Source organism: Lepisosteus platostomus, chromosome 7 (genome assembly GCF_059453375.1).
Source record: "Lepisosteus platostomus isolate fLepPlt1 chromosome 7, fLepPlt1.hap1, whole genome shotgun sequence".
NCBI lineage: Eukaryota > Metazoa > Chordata > Actinopteri > Semionotiformes > Lepisosteidae > Lepisosteus > Lepisosteus platostomus.
This window is the reverse complement of record NC_142617.1, coordinates 44,911,112-44,929,650: the sequence shown is the minus strand read 5'-3', so window position 1 is coordinate 44,929,650 and position 18,539 is coordinate 44,911,112. Positions and strand designations below refer to the sequence as shown.

The 18,539-nt window shown below is 34.2% G+C and overlaps 1 protein-coding gene across 3 annotated transcripts; it reads left to right on the top strand.

Moving 5' to 3' along the window:
• The first annotated feature begins 287 nt into the window (after positions 1 to 287).
• Positions 288 to 18,225, top strand: aldh1a3 (aldehyde dehydrogenase 1 family, member A3). Of its 3 annotated transcripts, none has more exons than XM_088640693.1 (13): positions 288 to 442; positions 3,699 to 3,803; positions 4,919 to 5,059; positions 7,891 to 8,020; positions 9,436 to 9,497; positions 11,738 to 11,866; positions 12,215 to 12,328; positions 12,632 to 12,734; positions 13,036 to 13,220; positions 15,040 to 15,204; positions 16,002 to 16,159; positions 16,992 to 17,066; positions 17,560 to 18,225. In XM_088640693.1, the coding sequence occupies exons 3-13, from the start codon at positions 4,985 to 4,987 to the stop codon at positions 17,630 to 17,632; spliced, it is 1,269 nt and encodes a 422-aa protein (XP_088496819.1). In that variant the 5' UTR covers positions 288 to 442; positions 3,699 to 3,803; positions 4,919 to 4,984; the 3' UTR covers positions 17,633 to 18,225. The 3 variants fall into 3 exon arrangements, with proteins under 3 accessions (XP_088496819.1, XP_088496820.1, XP_088496818.1); XM_088640694.1 differs by having other exon boundaries at positions 290 to 438; XM_088640692.1 differs by lacking the exon at positions 288 to 442 and adding an exon at positions 824 to 2,692.
• The last annotated feature ends 314 nt before the right edge of the window (positions 18,226 to 18,539 follow it).

Genomic DNA, 18,539 nt, shown 5'->3' with positions numbered 1-18,539 from the left:
AATATTAAAGTGGGACTTCTAAGATAAAATACTTTAGAAAATAATGATCATGGTGATGATGATGATGTTATTTTACAAATGACAAAATATTATATTCTTGTCACAATCGCATGTTTGTCTGCGAAACAAAAGCAAAACTTATTACTACTATTAGTATGCTGTATTTCATTACTTTAGTAATTTCGTTGTATTGAGACAGAGTGGGACCAGGTGCATTATTCTTCATTAATGAAAGGTGCGGAACAGCAATCAACTAGTGCCCGCAGACTTGCCTGACAGATAAACACCTCGCCACAACTTTCCCACCGCCTGATTCTCCCAACAAGGAAGAAAATGAAAAGCTCTCATTTGAACTGGGTTGAAATGTATTATTATGTACAGGTGGAAGCTTTTGCGATCATAATTCTTAAAAAAAGATAAAATGGTTTGTGAAACAGGGTAGGTAAGTAAGACATTTAATTTTGACAAATCTCTAGAGATCTTTCTTCGATAAAGAAATTTTCAGAAACTCATTACGTAAACACGGAAAGAGACCCTTACTAATATTGAGATAGGTTCGTCTAAACATAAGATTTAATTTTTTTAAATTAAAACCAATAACAACAAAAATTAGCCATTGTATTTGTATGTTGAATTTTGTATAAAAAATCGTAATTATTGAAAGTTTTAAGGTATTTATAAGACAGGATAATTATTTTTTTAATTCTTATATCTCAGTTAATCTCATATCGATCTATGCTATTAGTAGCGTATAATGTTAGGTCAGTGTATTTGATTGCATTGTAGATATTTTTTCACGGAAATTTTACCGTGTTCAGCTATTATTTAATGACTCTATTAATTATTTAATGGTTATAGCTAATTTAAATGATCCTTAGTTTAAGAGTTAAATCATCCTAATTCTAATCATTCTAATTCTTTCATTCTTTATTTGTTCCGGTCTTCTAGACTACTTTATCCATTATCCCCTTTCCCCTTCTGCCTCTCCCTCGCAGCCCACTTCCTCGACTCTCTCGCTCACTCTTAGTCGCTATCTCATTATTAAGTGTTAGGAGGTTGCTGAAGTGAGAAATATGCCTGCGAAAGCTCGTTGTCCTCATTAAACTTTGACAAGAAGAGTGACAAGAAGCAATGGAGAGGAAACAATGCCAACAGTGTTTGAGTATGAGCCCAGAGATGGGAAAGTCTTTGTCCATCTGAACAAAAGCATTTGTTTGCATATGTTAAACTCTATTAAACTCTATCAGACCCAGGTGCAAAAACCAACTTGTCGAAAAACATCACAACTCCTCGCACCTTTCCGAGCCTGATGAACGGTCCCCAGTCATTCCTAATCAGTTCATAACCCTCAACAAGGAACAGATCAAAGGTGGTCTATTTCAATATAAATATTGTACTCCAATGAAATTCACAGTTACTACTTCTATTACATGACTGTAATTCCAGTTAATTAGAAACAGCCTTATTATTTTTTAACACGGCGGTGTGCTAGAATGTTATTGGTGTTAAAATGTTCCATAGAACTCCAATTTCTATTTCTTAGCGGTAGGAATACTGTAGGGATAGGCTATGGTCCAAGATAGTTAGGAGTTTACATTTCCCAGTTTTGTTTTTAAACACAGATATTGTATACGTATAGACGTATAGACACGTATTTGCGACTACACAGGCGTATTAAGTAAATGCATATGAAAGAAAAACCTGCACTTTTTTCCATTTTAAGCTCGAATATGTTAAGGGTTTGTAAACACGAGAATGTAAAGATAATTGGTAACTGGCCTACAGCAGAAGGTTGAGAGGGATAGAGTACAGCGCTGAAACCATGGACAGATACACAATTTGATTTACTTCTCCCAGCCTCGTAACTGTATTGGACTAATAAGCAAGCACTACTAGTATAATTTTAAAAAGTTACATCGCATGATATGGCTGTTATCTTGTTTTTGTAAATGAATGTACAATTGCTTGTCAAGTACAGATGTTCTATGCGATTAGTTTTTCTTCTCATCTGGGGATTCCATCATATTTCCTACAGTATCAATTAAAAAAGTGTGATAACGTTTCATGTTACATTTGACATTATATGTAACATTTATTGTGAGCTAAGGCTTACTGTACTTGACCAGGAATCTATTAAATTTCCCATTTCCTGGAATTAGGCAAGATTAGTCTGCAAATCATTCATAGCTTCATTACATTTATAATGGATTGTTTATACTCTTTCGAAGTAGGTCTATAAAAGGTGGCAAGAATTAACTTATACTGTACATCTTCCGTCTTGGTTTTTTTTGTTTTGTTTGTTGTATTTTAACCCTTAAAGTGTTAAAAGGATAACTTACCAGTCACGGCTCTAAAAATACCTTTTTAAAAAACGTCAGACTCCGGAGTCTTAAATATTATATCCAAGATGTATGAATGAACAACACTCTGAAGGTTATGCTATAGGGGCGGAGTTTTCATGTTCTCAGCAGTTTTCCACTAAGATGGGAGGATCTAAGGTTTCTTATAAAGCTCGCTGGTTGTATTACAAACATCCAGACAACAGCGCGCTGACCCGGAGCAAGCAGATTCATTGCCATCCAGCAACCTTTCAGTCATGGCAGCGAACGGGACAGTAGAGAATGGACAACCAGAGAGAAAAAATCCTTCACTTCCCCATCCTATTAAAAATCTAGAAGTGAGATACTCTAAGGTAGGGTGTGTCATATGTTGCCTGTGAACCATCATTTACTTTGACTATTATAAAGGAGAGAAAAAAACGAAATCTTAATTTATGTAATAGGCTATATAATATCAATTATTTTTGGTCATGAAAATATTGTAGTAATTGGTGATCTTAAAGCAATCATTTTATAACTTTGAAAGGGATTTAATCTACTATTTAAACTCAGCTATTGGTCGAGTGTTGTTTTATTCAGGTATCTCATTTCTAGTAGACTTAATCGTGCATAAATCATGTCAACTCATCTCCAGGTACAGTATGGTCAGTATCTTAAAGGTTCTTAAATCACCGTATTTTTAATTATTTCCGATGATTGTACCTTAAAATGTCAAAAAGGTTTATATTCTTGCTAATGTCACATTTCTGAAAATATACAATACACCGCTTAACGTGAAAAATCTAATGCCAGCTTGTCCAAGGCTGGTAATGTAAGTATCAAAATAAGCAAATCAGTTGTCTGGCTTCTTGAACGCAGCCGTTTGCAGTATCTGTTTTTAAATTGTTTCTGGAGTATCGGCTATTAATGTTCAGGGTTTTTTTTTCTGGTTTGGAGTCCGACTTGGGGAAATTTGAACATCCAAACTGTCCGCTTGCTCCGGCTTCCTTCCATGAGCCAAACACAAGCTAACTCGTTTGGTGTCGATTAATTGCCCCGTGTTCGCGCCAGGCAATGGACAAGCGTCCTTTCCTGGTCATCGTTGCTCCCAGTTCCTACCTGGTCAGACTCCGGTTTACCTCGACCCTCCAGGATTCTAGGATTGCTAATTCCTGCTATGTACCGGTTTGCTTTTAACAACTACACATTGTATACTGCGACATGTAATGTTCGGCGACGTTATACTAAATCATGATTAATTCACACGTCTCCATTGTTGGCATGTATTGATTTACATGCAGAAGTCATGCTACAATACTCAAACCTGACAAAGACAACTTCATATTTTATTAAATAACCTGTTTTTATGTGTTAAATAAGATTTTCATCAATAACGAATGGCATACGTCTGTGAGTGGGAAGAAGTTTGCGACGTACAATCCAGCAACAGGAGCAAAAATATGCGACATCGAAGAAGCCGATCAGGTATGTGAATTTGTCTTAACGATGGTTACAGATTTTAATATTTCTTTTAAAATTTGTTTTTTTAAAGTAGTATTAGTGTAGAAATCATGATAGTACAGGCAAGCTTCTACTTCATAAGTCTATCAATCACACCTGTCTGCTAATACAGAGTACGGTATATGTAAGATTTCGGTTACTGAGTTAATTACTTAGAATTAGAATTTTTTAATGTTATTTTAAGTTTAAGGATTCATGTTTTTCAATGTTAAAATGCATATTGTGTTAGGAAAGAAACTAATCTGCAATGAAATATTATGTTCAAGAAATGGCCATTGCAATAAAAATAATTTAGTAATGGAAACCTGTCAAATTTGTTCTTAAACAGGACAGGTAATGCAGAAAATAACATAATGCATAATAATGTATTTTCTTCCTACAGATACAAAACTTGAGAGGAAAATAAATTGTATTAATAATTATCTGTTACTGCTGCTGATCATTATTCCTCTTACACACATATTGGTGCTTTAAGTTTTTGTGTTGTTATATTATCACTGTTTTTTAGATTTTACTGTAGTGACAAAGTTTGTAAATAACATCTCAAGAAGATACCTCGCTGTAAATTCTTGAAATTAATATGACAAACATCATCCTGATCAACATTAAGCAAGTTATCTGCTATGAAGCAAAATATAATAGTATTAAAAAGTATAGCTGCAAAAATATTTTATAAATAGAACAGAAACCATACGATTATTTTATTCAATTTATTTAATGTGATTAACACCAATGTCCAGAATTTATTATGTGCAAAAAAAGAGATTGGAACAAAACACAAAACTAACAGGATTTAGATTTTGGCACAAAAAGTAATTTAGCATGGAAGCATGGCATTTTTAACATTTTTGTTTTATCATGAATGGGGTTTATCATTAAAAATGCCAGATTTTTTTCTCTTCTGAATATGTAAAATAGACCTTTTCCAAATATACACATATCCAAATAATCTTGCAACACGGCAGTTTAATTCCCCTTAGAATATCCATAGTATTTAAAACAAGCTTTACATACAGTACTATTGACTTAAAGAGACAGTACCTGTCTTAGCGCTGTCCACTGTAACATGTCTTCCACAGGCGGACGTTGATAAAGCAGTGGATGCAGCAAGAGCAGCATGGCAGAGGGGCTCTCCATGGAGAAAGATGGATGTCTCAAGTCGAGGGTGTCTTTTAAACAAACTGGCAGATCTCATTGAAAGGGAACGAATGGTGTTTGCTGTAAGTTCCTCTTATTGTTATGGTTTTTAAAATTTCTCCCAGTCTTTCTTTCTTTGTTAAAGTGTTATGCTTTTTAGCTTTAACGTGGGTTGTGTTCATACCTGCAGTTAACATTGTTCAGTTTGTAATAAGCACATTAAAAATAGCACACATCAAGAAGGGCAGAAGTGATTCTTCTGAAGGTACTCCACCTATACTTATTAACTCCTAGGTTTTTAAAGTCTACATGGAATTTGACCGGAAACCAGTGCAAGGACTCCAGGATAGGAGTAATGTGATCATTTGCACTAGACCTGGTCAGGATTCTTGCTGCTGAATTTTGGACATACTGCAGTTTGTTCATAGTAGATTTAGATACCCCAGCAAGTAGAGCATTGCAGTAATCAATTCGAGAGAACACAAATGTGTTGATCAGCTTTTCAGCCACAGTTAGTGATAGCATAGGGCGTAGTCTAGTGATATTTCTGAGATGAAGTGTTTATTTGAGTCCTTGTCAAACCAGGTCATTGGTCATTAAACTAAAATTTACATGGCAGTATAGAGTGCCTGGCTCACTTTTCATATTTTGTTGTTTTTAACATTGCGGACATTTCATATTATATACACAACATGCTCCACACATTCAAAGAAAAAGCATAGAGAAGTAAACAGTTAAAGTGAATGAAAAATGGAAAACCCATGATTACATAAGTATTCCAACACATTTCTGTAACTAGCCTAATTTAATTCAGGTCCATTAAATTATTTTAACAAGCCACATAATTAGTTGAGTGACCTCCTCCATGTGTGCCATAATGGTCAATCACATTATTTTACAATATATACACATAGGTCATCTATGAAAAGCCCCTTAGTCAGGTAGTGAATTTCAACCAAATAATTTTATTAAAAATCCATGGAAGGACTTGAAAACCATTCAACCATAAAGGTCATGGAGCTCTCAGAACAACCAAGGGATAAAATTGTATATATACAATTTAAAACACAGTTCAGGAGAAGGATTTAAAGAAAGATGCTTAATATGGTGAAGATGACCATTAAGAAGTAAAAGACACTTCGAAACACTGCCTAGATCAGACTGTCCCCTCAAACTGTCCTATAAAAGTAGACAACAGGTAAGGGATGTATATAGTAAAGAATTGTATCTTTGTACTTATTTTGCCAAAATATAATGTTGACATTGCTATAATGCAGTTTTATGTAAATTCTAATTGCAAAGTATCTTTTATTTTTCTTTGATAAATTTGGTGAGTTGTGTATAACAATAAAGATAATTAAAGGATTATCATTCTGGTTTTCAAATGTATAAAACCTGTTAGAATAGCATTAATGGCTAGTGCATTAAAATGTTTTAGATTGACAATAATATATACATATTACTTTCAGATGGTTGTTTTTAAAGCACTATAAAAAATAGAGTATTATTGTAAATCCCCGGTTTAACAGACTTTGCCTTACTGGACTACGGATTTAATGCACAGGTTCTGTTAAAGGGTAATTTTCTCTTATAAAATCAGAAAAATCAGACCTTCCCCATAATTAGGAGAAATACACAAATAATAAATCATGGTAAAAATAAATACTCTACGGGTTTAAAATTCAGAATTATCAGTGGATCCCTATAAGGGGTATGTAATTTTATTTTTTTTTAATTTTAATTAACTATTTAATAATTATTTATGATGGTTGTATTATGTGTTTTCTGTGCTTTAACAACTTTTATATATTATATTTATGATATTACAGAAAAATCTTGTGTATTTCTTATCAAAATGGCACAGGAAAAAATTATTGACTGTGCTGATTGTTAAAATCACTCTATATAACTCGTATTAATTGTTAAAAAATAAGTAAAAAGATTCAAATATATATAAATATATATCATCATGATTTATTAGACATTTGGCAATAAAGCACACTCCTTTACCCTCCTAGTAAATTAAACTGAGAGATTACTGTATTAAAATAACTGTTTAGCTGGTGAATTCTAAAAGCATCTATCTGAATTAAAAGTAGAAAATATATAAGATACAGTAGATATATTTACTGTACTTTTTCTTAAGTACTTTGCTGTACTGAACTAATGAATAAATAGACTGACATATTAAGATAAAAAACAGAAACTTGTTTGGCTTAAGTCTTAAACATACATGATATGAAGAATAAGTAAGTATATGTACAGTGTATCAGTCTGCAAGAGTAAGTCAGAGACTTTACTGCTAATTTACAAAAGTGAGCTGTTCCTCAATTGCAATAGCTAGTTTTCCATTTCTGGGCACACGTTCAAAAGGCTGTTTTCTGCTGCCCTGCTGTCAGGGTATAGCTGCTGCTGATTCTGCTCAGGCTCCTGGATGCTTCAGGAATGTTCTTCCTCAGTTTTTATTTTAATTATTGTTATTGTTTAATTATTATTGTCTGGTGTGGTGGCCATGGTTGTTGTCTCACAGTTCTTGGGACCTAGAGTGTATTGCTGCCTGGTGTGTGCTATCTTTGTGGAGTTTATATGTTCTCCCTGTGGAAACATGGTTTTCACTAGGTTCTCCAATTTCTGCCTACAGTCCAAAGACATACTGTTTAGGTTAATTGTCTGTTAATTGTCCACCATATATACTGTAAGTGCATGTGTTTATGTGCTCTAATAAAGACTGGCATCATTCTGGAGTTTTGAGCTCCAATTCCTCTTCATGTTTTCACATTCACAACAGCGCCAATTATACTGAACCCACATTTTTTCACAGGCCAAATGAATGGTATCTTTTATTTTTTAAGAATTCAGAGTATTCTTATTATTCAGAGTTCTTATTTTTATATGTATTTTTAAATTAATGCAGACCTTGGAGACAATGGACACTGGAAAACCCTTCCTGCAATCGTTCTTCATTGACCTTGATGGCTGCATTAAAACTCTGAGATATTATGCTGGCTGGGCTGATAAGATACATGGCAAGACAATGGCAGTGGGTAGGTCTGTAATACTAGAAATGTGTATATATTTTGTGTTAATCAGTTTAACCCATTAACAGCAAATTTCCATTAAAAATAATAATAATAATAATAATAATAATAATAACAATAATAATGAATATAATATATAATTACTTTTCTTTTAAAGTGAGGAATCTATGACAACTGACTTGATCGTTAGACATGTCTGTCTGCACCTAAGTTTATGGGATCAGTGCAGGCTTGGTAAGATTGAATATAAAGACCGTATTCAGAATACAGAGAGTTGTGCTGTCTGTTATAGGTGCATAGGTAGATTGGGGATCATCTGGACAAGTTTACCAACTTCCTTTTTATATTATGAACTTCTGATCATATGATAACCTCACCTGAAATTCTTATTTAGAGGCCATATTTTGTGATGAGTTAATATATGGATAAGAAAATTAGGTGAACTGATAAGAAAAACTTAAGTTATTATAGAAAGTACTTTTTCAAAATTTTGAGCTGATTAATTTTTAGTTTCAAAAATTGATCCTGAATTCCATACTTATTGTAACTTTTAATCACTCTAGATTACTTATAGAAATGGGAAAATACATGTAAACAATAGTTATTGTGTATAGGTGTCAAAGTGTGTAATCACAGAGAAACAATCACTTTAGGAAGTATATGAAATATTGGATTTAATTCATTATAACATATGCAATAGACAGGTTTTGGGGTCCAGGCAGAAAAGACAATGCAAAATAACTAATCTAATCTAAAAATCTAATAAGTCAATCAAGATGCAACAAACAGTTTCTATATACTAGGTGCAATCTTTCTCAACATTTAATTGTTCTTAATAAAATGCTGCATTTCTCAAATACTTAATGTATGATATATTAGTGGTGTACAAATGTGACAACAATTTGAATAGGAAAATAGTGGTACAATAATCTAAGTGATTTAGGGACAAAACTAAGTTACAAAATGTAAATTGAAAGAACTGTGAAAAAAGGATCATTATGATTTAATTTTTTTGTGCTCAATTATTAGATCTCATATCTTAAATTGTGTGCATAAGGAGAGAATGTGTTTTGATGGAGGAAGAGAACTGTGTTTTCTGTTGCATCTTAAGGAGAAACAGCAAGTCACAAGCTGGTTTGTGGAATTTGCCTTCTCCAGGCTTCAGCCATTTTTAGATTTCCAATTCATTGAAACAGTGAGTTTACAGAGTACTAAAATATGCCGAGATGTTAATTACAAAAAACAAAATTATTACATTAGCATGTGTTTTACTAGTGTGCTTTATCACTTTATCCCAGGATATAATAAAGATATTTAAAATTAAATTAGACTTCAGATCACCATAAAGTACCTTGAATCACTTCCAGGTGAATTCTGCATAGAGAAAGAGAAAGTAATGTTTTTCTGTTTTTTTCTGACAGATGACAACTTTGTGTGCTTCACTAAACATGAACCCATAGGTGTGTGTGGTGCAATCATACCAGTAAGTATAAGTAAAAGATATCCTTTCTCTGAAGTTGAAGTTGATCAGTGTAGTGGCATATGCCATGACTGTGGATGTAACATGCTTCAGATGAGGTTCTGAGGAAATTAATTTGCCGCATATCACTAGGAACAGGGTGCTTGTGTTTTAGGAACATACAGTAGGTAGTTTCAGGTCAGAATGTAAAGCTCAACACATTGGGATGTGGGCTTATTCAGAAGCCACTGGAACTTTATTCCAATTTATAAATATGCTGTGAATTCAGTGTAAAATCTTGCATTATATATGCATTTTATTAATTGCCTGTGTCTACAAAAATGCAAGTGCAAATATACGGTAGATCACAATACCAACTTGTTAAAAAAACATTTGATACAGTGACTATGATCTCACTGTTAACATCTCTTCCTTTTTCCCTTTGTATGAACAATAGGCAGAGTCTGTGAATTCATTGATCATTGTTCTTTACTTCATTTATGGCCACTCTTTGATAAGAGTGATGTTATCTAAAAGCACACTGTGGCACAGGTGTAAAGCAAGCACAGGGGAGTCAAGGTCAGGTGTTTCCTTGTACTGCAGATTAACACTGCAGTGTAACAGAATCTTTGGTTTATTAACTGTAGAAGATGGCAGACACTTGACAGGAACATCAAACATACCAGAGGTGGTTTACAAAATGCATAGGCTGAAAAAGCCTACATGCAAAGGAATACTTGTACTGACAAAAAGACTTAAGAAGGGGAAACACAGTAAGCTCTTGTGTAGTATTTTATATTGAAAATGAAAATTGACAATGATAGATAGATACTTTATTGATCCTGTGAGGGAAATTGCAGTGCAACAGCAGCTTAACACAGACAACACAGCAACAGTGTAACGAACGATACAATAATAATAATACAATACATACAATACAATCAGCACAGTGAGAAGTGCACTAAGAAGAGTTACTCACAGTCCAGAACACACAAAGAACAAACCAGAACAGAACACTACACAAAAAAATTGTATTGCACAATATAAATATAAATGTATTGCACAAGTCCCTGGCATATTTTTTCCACAAAAACGGTTGTAAACAGGAAAAAGAAAAGGAACAGATGTAGCAGTTTACTGTTCAGTCCAGAAACAGGTCACTGTCAATGTTGTCTCTGCCCAGACACAAAGTGGATGCGTTGTACAGTCTTATGGCAGAAGGCAAGAATGACCTCCTGTAGTACTCCCTGTTGCACCGTGGATGGATCAGTCTATTGCCGAACGTGCTCTTCATTTCCACAAGCATGTCATAGAGGGGATGAGAGACATTGTCCATGATGGCCTTTAGATTGGACACCATTCTACTCTCAGCCTCTACCTCCAGGGGGTCCAGGCCAGACCCAATGACAGAGCTTGCTCTTCTGATGAGCTTGTTTGGCCTGTTAGAATCCACTGCTTTAATCCTAGAGCCCCAGCATACCACCGCGTAGAAAATGGCGCTATAACAATGAGTTCCTTTTAAAAATAATAGTCAGCAATATAGCAGTCACTCCACAAAACATTTCCAGTTGGCAAAATCAGTCTGGCAAATCATTACAAGCCTTTAATTGACTACATATATTTTCAAAGGTTTTTGTGCTCAGATGGGACCAAATGGAAACATTTTGGTCTATGATATTGTGTTTGGCTAGATCCAACACTGTACATCTCTCAGGCAACACTATCCCTACAGTTGGTATTGGCAGCATCGTGCTTTGGGGACTGCTCCTCAGCAGGAACTGGAAAGCTTCTTAGGATTCAAGTAAAATGGGCAGAGCAAAGTACATGCAGAAACTAGGGGGAAGCCTATTTTAATCTGCTAAAGACTTAAAATTGGGGTGAAAATTAAACTTTCATCATAATAATACACAATGGCCAAAGCTACACTAGAGTAGTTTAAGAATAAAAAATGAATGTCCTGGACTAGCCTAATTAATGTCCTGATCTGAATCCTACTGATAATTGGGGAAAAGATCCCCAAGCAGCATGAGACAGCTTGAGCCAATCTGCCAAGGAAAATAGGCAAAAATTATACCAAGCTGGTTGGTCCACCAAGTTGGTAGAGACTTATTCAAAAGACTGGCTCATATAAATACTGTTAAAGTGGCTTCCATCAAAAATTGTTTTCACATGACTAAGTACTTATTTAATTGACATATTTCAGTTTTTCCATCCCTGCTATTGTTCATATTGCAGTAATATATATATATATGTTTTCCATGCAGTGGAATTTCCCTTTATTAATGTTCATCTGGAAGATTGCACCAGCTCTTTGCTGCGGGAACACTGTGGTCATCAAGCCTGCAGAGCAAACTCCACTCACAGCTCTCCACATGGGTGCATTGGTGAAAGAAGTGAGTCTACTTTATTGTATTAAGCTCAACAGCATTAAGCATTAAACTGTTTATTTTGAAGTATGACTTGGATAGGTTTTTGTTGGAGTGTATTATAGTCAAAGCCAAGAGCCAGGAAAAGCTAACATAATCCTATGTCTTTATGACAGAGGTAGGTTTATCATTAATATTTCTTATAACTGCATTAAAAAGTAATTTTAATTTTCTACAGTATATGACCCATCAATAAATTTGATTTATTAACTGATTAGTTTTTAACTGATCAAATTGTTTTTTTAATCACACATAATGACTACAAAAACCATTACTCAGTTTTAATGATTCACATTTTGTTTTTCTACCAAACAGGCTGGTTTCCCCCCTGGAGTCGTGAATATATTACCAGGATTTGGGCCAACAGCTGGTGCAGCCATATCTAACCATATGGATATCGACAAAGTGGCATTCACTGGATCTACAGAAGTAGGTACATTTTAACAGATAGTATAACAGGCTATTCAAAATATCTATGTTTTATTATCCCAGCTGTGTTTAGGGCATTAGGGCATATTTTAAGTAAATCTCTCTTGCAGAGTGGTTTTATCTCTTGAATAATTGTAATCACGTTTGAATTTGTTTCAGATTTTATTCTTTAATTACTGACAAAATAAAACATATTATGCAATGATGCCTTTGAAAGTCATGTGGTCACAGAACATTATTTCGTGATTTCTTTAGTGTTGTTTTTAGTATGGGAAGAACTGGAAATAACTGCCTTCATTTCAGGTTGGAAAACTAATCAAAGGAGCAGCTGCTAGAAGTAATTTAAAAAGAGTGACCCTGGAATTAGGAGGGAAAAATCCATGCATTGTCTACGCTGATGCTGATTGTAAGAAATATTCATTTTCCTTTCATTTGAAAGATTTGATTCCAATTTTAGATAAGAAATATACTATAACATTTTTAAACTGATAAAAACATGGTGATTTTTAAAACCAATTTCTTGCATAAAATAAAATAAAAACTGTTACCAGAGTAGGCAGATTCAAATTTCATTGATCTGTCTCAGATTATAAACATCCCCAAAATATCACAGCTACCAACTTCATGATGATAAATCCACTGAAATCTGCAATCAGTTGCAAGTCATTGTATGAGACCAAGTTGATAATGTACTGGTTCCCCTGCAGTGCAGTTGGCTGTGCAGGAGTCCCAACAGGGTGCATTCTTTAACCAGGGCCAATGTTGCACTGCTGCATCACGAGTCTTTGTTGAAGAGAAGATCTACGAAGAGTTCATCCGTTGTAGCGTAGACAATGCCAAGAAACTTGTTGTTGGGGACCCATTTGATCCTAGAACGTCACATGGACCACAGGTAATTTTGAACATGCAGGCTAAAGGTGGTGGATGTTCTTAGAGAATTTTAAAGACGCCATATCATGTTTGAATGTTTCTTATAGGTAAAATCCCAATACCCATCTCTTGAAAAATGTGGTATGATATTGTGGAGAAACTGTAATTCAGAAACAATATCTTTAAATTATGCAATAAGACAACAGATATAGTAACATATTCACATCTTTCTAAATGCTTTATTCCTCAAAGGATAACTGAATACTTGGAAACTTTTTCTCAGCATTGTAAAAAAAGGAGAAGAAGAATCAAATTCTGTTTGCAAGATAAGTCTACATAATAAATATATTTAGGTCCTGGGTTTGATTGTGGGCAAGCTCTCTTTTGTGTGGAGCATACTCTTCCGGTGTTTTTTCTAGGTAGTTTGGTTTTCTCCCTCCTCCCGAAAACATGATAGTAGGTAATTGCATCTCTGAATTGTCCATTCTATGAGGAGAGGATCTGGACTAGTGTAGCTGATTTATTCTAATTGTCTAGAATTACTTATATGAATTTGAGTTTCTGGGGTACAATTCTGAAATATCATTGATTCTTATTTGCCTTGTCTAGGGAACCTACAGATGCATAGATATATTTTTCTCAATTCCTTTTTTACATCTTTGGATTCATTGGATCCCACACAAACACATTAAATATATGCGGCTCCTAGAAAGTTTCTTCTGTGGTTGTGGTCAAATATGATGTTCGGGTGCATACAAGCAGGAGTTTAATCAGTAAGCGCCAGGCAGCCAGAAACAGGGAGGGAAGGATTTAGCCCTTATATTTTAGCATATTATTACTGTAACTTTGTTTATAGTTTTTAACAATAACAATTTTAACTAATCATAAAAAATACGCAAAACTCTCTTCCAGTCTGTTAAAATAATTTCCCTTTTTAGTTTTATTTTAAAGTAGAAAAAACAAGGATTTCAAAAATGTTTTTGTTTTCATTTGGATATTATGAGGCTTTTCAATATATTATCTAAATTAAATTATCTTATTCCAAGAAGAAGGGAAACTAACACCAGCAACAGTGCTATTAGAATAAAAAATCTTTAGTTATTGCAAACATTTAAAAACATTTAAATATTATAATTTCTTAGAAATTTAAATTTTATATTCAAATATTATGTGCATAGTTATGGAAACCATGGTGCTATACCCAAGATAACATGCAAAGTCAGTGCTTTAGTGTTCAGTGCTTTGAACAAAGTAGTGTCCTGCTAAACAACATGTAGTGAATCTATTTTGTATTAAACTCATCTCTGCACAGAGGCAAGATGTAATTCACAGGAAAATGATTAGGCACAAGTACATTCTTAAGACTAAGGGAGATGAACCTTTTTTTAAGTGGAGTACACAAAATCGGTTTATTTATTATTCATAGAGTACCTTGAAAAACCTCGCAATGTTTCCAAATTACATTTTTTAAGTGTAAATAGGTTTGTCCCCATATGTTTCCTAAATCAAACTTTGAATTTCAGTATTGTGTCTCCTTGAAGATGGAAATTAAAGAGAATTATACTGAATTATCTTTAACATTCCCCCAACTTATGCCAAGTTCTTATTAATTTGTTTCAAAAGTATTATATGTATTATGCAACAATGAAAGCATAACATTTCCTTAGATTTTCCTTATCTTTCTGCATTCCAATAAAGAGTTGCCTTTGTTGGAATATTGGTTTGTTAATTTTCTTTCTAGGACAACCTATACCATTAGTATTACATTATACTCAGTTCTGTTTTACTTTCTTGCTCAAATGGTAGAAAATGTATTTTTTTCCTCTTTATGTTTATCACAGATTGACCAGAAACAGTTTGATAAAATTATGGAGCTGATAGAGAGTGGGAAGCGAGAAGGTGCTAAGTTGGAGTATGGAGGCTATGCCATTGGAGACAGAGGCCTTTACATTCAGCCTACAATATTTTCAGGAGTTAAAGACCACATGCGCATTGCCAAAGAGGAGGTACTGTATGCTGTTTGTTACAAGTGTGTCATGAAATATTTATGTAGTATTTTAGGAAATTAAGTTATCTGATAATAGTAAAAAGCATGCGTTACATCCATAGGACTGGTAAAATAACCAAAGCGTCTATCTTCTTACATCAGATACAGAGATCATGTTATCTCTCCTTTTTAGTAGTTTGCTAAAGCCCTAATTAAGGAAGCGAAGAGGTGATTGGAACTGTGTGCTTTACAGGGGAAACCTTGCTGACCCTTTTTAAGGACAGTGGCTAGAACTCCTATTTTTAGTGAAGATACAGCAAATAGGAGCTGCTGCAAGGGCACAGATGGGGTGGAGGAAGGGAATTGACAACAAAAAGTGCAAGACAGAAATGTTAGGGCAGGCGATAGAGGACATTAGAGTTTGATCTCCTCCCCAACTTTTGTTTTAAACTCCATTTCAGTAGTTTAGTCAAACTCCAAGGCGGAGAAGACGTGTGATTCAAATAGAGAGCTTTATTGGAGTTACCAACCTGACTGAGTAGATCAACAAGTCTGTAATGATGGTTGTCATAAATATCCAAAGAAACACAAGGGACCCTGTAATGCTGATGTTGAATTTATAATCTACCAAAACTGAAGATAAAATACAAATAAAATAAATATAGAGAGAAATAAAAGGTTTGAAGAACTTTTTGATAGCATTTCCAAATCAACCAGACAGTTGGCACGTGCTGCGCCAGAGAATAGGGTTTGTGTTTTGGTTGTCACTGCTCTCCAGCTCCTAAGCAGCACTGTGCATGATTTTTTATTTTGCAGATCTTTGGGCCAGTACAATGCATATTTGAATTTAAAAGCCAAGAGGAAGTCATTGAAAGAGCCAACAGCACTGAGTATGGTTTGGCTGCTGCTGTATTCACTAGAAGTATGGATAAAGCGCTGACTCTGTCTTCAACACTGCAGTCAGGTACCATTTGGTAAGGTTTTAGACTCTATTTTAAATCTTACTGATTTATCATATAAATATATCCAATAAGTTTCCAGTTTTTAGAAATAAGAAAAAAGTGTTAAATAATGTATTGCCTAACACTATCATGGTATATAAGAGATATGAATTTTGATTATAGTAGGATCTTGACATTCATGAGGGTTCAGTACATGTAACCAATGTGAATAGCCAAATTTACATATAACCAAGTGATCCTCTATACCATTGCATAATGTACTACAATATATTGTATAGCGTGCATGGTTAAAAGACAAGTAACCCTGCCTTATATGATAATTAAAGTATTAATGCATTCGTTTTACGTTAATGAACATAACAATTATCAAATATACAATAGTAATCACAAACTCCCACTAATCAGCTAAAATAAAACAACACCGATCCCTCCTCTGTGTCCAATGGATGTCTGCACTTTCTCTCTGCCTTTATGATTAGCATGCTACACTGTATTGAAAAGGGTGATAAAACTGACAGTGAGCCTGACATTCCTCATACTGCCAACACAGAACCGGAAGCATTTGTTATAAAACAAAAACAAGATCATGATGAGATGGGGTCACTGGGTCATGATTACATGATCAGGGGGCAGCAAGAGACTCACTTACTACTGTAGCTAGATTCATCTCATGATCCTAGTCAGCAGTGCAGCTCTGTTCTTACATCCAAGATCCCATCAGCCAGACTGAATCGAGAATAAATGTGCGAATGTTACATTTGCATATGTCTGATGAGGAAAGTGTTGAATGTGTGTAGTTAACTTAATTACTGAAATGATTCTGATCTGTTCTGTTGTCTTACAGGGTGAACTGTTATAATGCTCTTCATGCTCAAGCTCCATTTGGTGGCTATAAAATGTCAGGAAATGGCCGGGAACTGTAAGATCATATTGCTTTAATTTTGAAACATTTGATTAATTAATAACTTCATAACATAATCCATTCATAATTCATAATCATCTACTATGTCAGGCAATCTGTTTTACATTGGATTCTAACATCATCCACTCTTTAAATTTACCTCTTACTGTTTCAGTTATGTTGTTACTAAGTTGCTACTGAATTGGAATTAAGTTGCTCTTCACACCCTTACATTTGCAAATGTGAAATACATACATCAATATGTAGACATTCATTCATTATAAATAATTCTTAATATTCTTGTATCTAAGAAATATCTCCTGTTGTTACTCTGTTTACAGTCATTCAGTACATGGCTGTCCAGTGCATGTTCTTTGATATTAAAATGTCCATGTACTATATGTGTAGAATACACTAATAATTGACTAATGAATACACTAATATGAAAAGAGAATAAAAATCTTTTAATTTTAAAAATCACTAGGAATATTTTCTTTTTTATTCTTTTTAGTGGTGAATATGCCCTCGCAGAATACTCAGAGGTCAAAGCAGTCACCATCAAACTGACAGAAAAGCTCTCCTAAAAGAAGAATGGCTAGAATGATGGGAGAAAAAACTACTGATGTTCCAATCTGCTTTGGAATATGGACACATGGAATACCAATCTGACTGACACAATAGCAGTATGTTAAGAAAATAAATTTCCAAGTTTTGGAAATCATGAAGGTTGTATGATAACAGGTTATCTATTACCAGAGCAGTGTTCTTGATTTCAAACACATAGGCTCATGAGACTCTTTATTTTTGTATATAAAATGTATATACCCTGGAAGGGTGACCTGAACTGAGATATAATTTTAACATTAACTTGGTTATTTTGAGGAATGTCAGGGCTGACTTTTAAAGTAATTGTTCTTTATCTTTATATAAGACACAGGAGCATACAGTAACTGTGATTACTACTGTTATCAAAAGCACCATGTGCCGCCTTCACGGGGATTCTTTTCTTTAATCTAGGTAGTCCAGTGTAAATGCTATGGAACTGTTTTTTTTCGTTATATAAATTCTTATTTTGTACAGAATGTATTTTAATTTATCTCAATTTACTGTAACCAATCAGTACCCTCTTTAAAAATATTGACAAGAATCAAGAAGTAAAAATGCCTGAAAACTCGCATTATAGGACTGGTCCATTTTTAACATTTTAGCACCAAATAGAATTCCTGTTTAATCAGTGTGATATAGCCCAGCATCAGCTGATCAGCAAATTTTCCATCCTGGTGACCCAGGTATGTAACCTGTTTCATTTAAGTAATGCATTTAAAGATAGATTTAACAGTTATCTTAATTCTTAATTCTGTTATCTGGCCTCTTCCTCTCTCCTGTGCATGATTTATCAACTTTTCTCCACTACTCATTACATCCATTGATCATAACCACTTCACCCTACCCAGGTGACAAAATGAAGCCTAACAGAAACATCATAAGGTG

Bases quoted from the DNA above. Each gene is read 5' to 3' on its own strand.
- aldh1a3 (XM_088640692.1), top strand. From the start codon at position 2,597: ATGGCAGCGAACGGGACAGTAGAGAATGGACAACCAGAGAGAAAAAAT. The intron at 3,804-4,918 runs GTATGTGAATTT...TGTCTTCCACAG, and splicing joins ACATCGAAGAAGCCGATCAG to GCGGACGTTGATAAAGCAGT. The intron at 12,329-12,631 runs GTAGGTACATTT...CCTTCATTTCAG, and splicing joins CATTCACTGGATCTACAGAA to GTTGGAAAACTAATCAAAGG.